The 2,606-nt window shown below is 48.3% G+C and overlaps 1 protein-coding gene across 1 annotated transcript in view; it reads right to left on the minus strand.

Annotated features, from left to right (window-relative positions):
* Window positions 1-575: 575 nt before the first annotated feature.
* The window catches only part of LOC101858673 (nuclear receptor coactivator 6), a gene marked incomplete at its 5' end in the record, with an annotated part of 9,572 nt that continues 7,541 nt past the window's right edge, over window positions 576-2,606 (minus strand). The window contains 1 exon segment of the mRNA XM_035972949.1: window positions 576-1,790. Within this exon segment, the coding sequence (XP_035828842.1) occupies window positions 746-1,790 (1,045 nt within the window).

Consider the following 2,606-nt stretch of genomic DNA (forward strand, 5'->3'; position numbering starts at 1 on the left):
TATATATATATACTACTGGCCTCAGACTACAATCAGGTAGCCTCCATATGACACTCAGATAGCCCCTAAATGTCTCAAACATATCCTCATGTAACTCATAGATAGCCCATATGACTCACATATGACAAACAGATGACTCACAACTAGTCCCCATGTGACACTAACATAACCCCAAGATCACCCTCAAATACCTCTCAAATGACCCCCAGATAACCTTCAAATGACCCCTCAAAAGACCCCCAGATAACCCTCAAACCATCCCCCAGATAACCTTCAAATTACCCCTCAAACAACCCCCAGATAACCTTCAAATGACCCCTCAAACAACCCCCAGATAACCCTCAAACCATCCCTCAGATCACCCTCAAATGACCCCTCAAACAACCTCTCAAATGGTCGCTTTAAAGGACAAGCAGGCTAACCCAGATTTCGGTGGTTTCCAGAAATCTTGACCAACACCAAAAGTGGGCATTGTCCTACCTATAGGAGAAGTTTGGCTTCATTTGTGTGTATATTTGTTCGATGAAAGAGAAAACTCTCCTTGTCTTTTAAAGAAACTGAAGAAGGGACAAAAACTTTACCTTCGATTTTCCCAAAACAGCATTTTTCGGGTTAGCCCCCTTGTGCTAAAAAGCGACCAAATGACCCCTCAAATGACCCCCAGATGATCCTCAAAAATGACCCCCAGATGATCCTCAAAAATGACCCCTCAAATGACCCCCAGATGATCCTCAAAAATGACCCCTCAAATGACCGTCTCGGCAAAGTCCTTGTCCACTCCACCACCATCCCCACCCCCCCCAGAATCAGTCAGCCGCACCACGCCCATATACCCAGCCAGATCCGGGGTTCGAACCCCGGACGTCAACCCAGACTCAAGACCACCCGCCCTTCTAACCCCACCACCACCCCCAACAACCGCAACCACACTACTACTGCTGCTGTTGTTATTGCTACCGTTATTGCAGTTGAGGTGGTGATTACTACTACCGTTGCTATGACTACCACCACTACTACCAGGCTGACTCATCTGCCGTAAAATCTTCGGCTGTGACCCCTGACCCCGATGGTAAAGGTCATTCTCGAAGGCAGCGGCTGGGAGGTGGCCATTCGGGGAGTTCCGGAGCTGTGGCTTGAGCGGGTCAATGCTGGGCTGATAAAACCCGCCGCCCCCGGCTGTCTGTGCAGCGGTCGCCCGCCCCCTCTGAGAGTTATATCCGCCCAACCCCTGAGCAAGCGACGTCTGGCCCCGCCCCTCTTCCACTGACTGACAGCGCCTCATTAGCATATACGGCTCACCCTGACCTTGTGCCAAAGCACTATTACTGCCGTTGTTGTTGTTGTTGCTATTGCTATCGTTGTTATTATTAGTAGTATTAGTAGTATTATTGTAAATATTATCGTCTACCGCAGGATCTTGCAGTATGTTATTATCTCTGTAGGGGCCGAAACGGTTGTGAGCGGCGGGGTGGGGTACGTTCTGTGTCGGACGAGAGGGCTGCTGATGGTGGGGGTGGTGGTAACTTGGCGGGAAGTGTTCCATCCTGCGATGATCCGACCTGGTGGGGACCCGGCCCCGAGACATGCCATGGGGCGGCTGGAGGTGGGGGTGGGGGTGGTGCGGGTGAGAAACTGCAAACGCCGGGTGACCTTGACCCTGACCTTGACCTAAGTGACCCTGGCCTTGACCATGGAGTCTGGGGAAGTAGGGGTCTCCTAGCGGCGTGCACGAGCGCTCTGATGACGTGTACGACGTGTTGTGTGCCTCGGAGGACGAGCTGGAGGTAGATCTGGGGAGGAAGGGCAGAGAAAAAATATTTATACTGGAGGTTGGAAAAACAAAGAAAAAGTATTCTAGTTTTAGTTTTAGTAGAGGTTTTTCGGCACTCACAACTGCATAAGGTCATACGAGCGCCAAGGGGTGGAAGTCAATAGAGAAGTCCTTACGAGGAATCAGGCTTACTCTGCACATCTCTCTAGCTTCAACAGCACAAAGTCTGCTTCGACTATCAAGGCACCCCGGAAATAACAGGTCACAAGAGGGTGACAAACATACAAAAGAAATAGAGGATAAAATGACGATAGTTAGGATTAGGAAAGAAAAAGCAGCAGTTCCCTGTTGCAGTTCAGGAACAGTTATGAGTATGACATCGATGAATTAGCCCATTTACAATTTTACAATTCTACTGTGCATAAGAACATGGTTAGTGTCCCCCCTTTGGGAATGGCCTAAAGACACTTCAGTCAGTAGCACCGCCCCGGGGGTTGAAAATAGTTATATACTGGAGGGTGATGGACAGACAAGGAGAATACTTATACATGAGGAGGATGGAAAGACAATGAAAAATATTCGTACATGGGATGGATAATAACAAATAGCCTATATGAAAGCCTTCATCTGGCTAGCCCCGCCTACCAAACCGAAACTGAATTGAACTGATCATGCCAATGGGCAGTCGGTATATATTAGAAAGAATTCGGGCCAGGATTTTACAGGCTATAGAAGCATGAAAGATGCCCCTGTGATTGTAACAAAATTCCCTGTCACCTTTGTTATTACACAGGTGAATGAATAAAGGCTGCACATATTTTATGACTATATATAT

Source organism: Aplysia californica, unplaced genomic scaffold (assembly GCF_000002075.1).
Source record: "Aplysia californica isolate F4 #8 unplaced genomic scaffold, AplCal3.0 scaffold00921, whole genome shotgun sequence".
In the NCBI taxonomy this organism is placed as follows: domain Eukaryota; kingdom Metazoa; phylum Mollusca; class Gastropoda; order Aplysiida; family Aplysiidae; genus Aplysia; species Aplysia californica.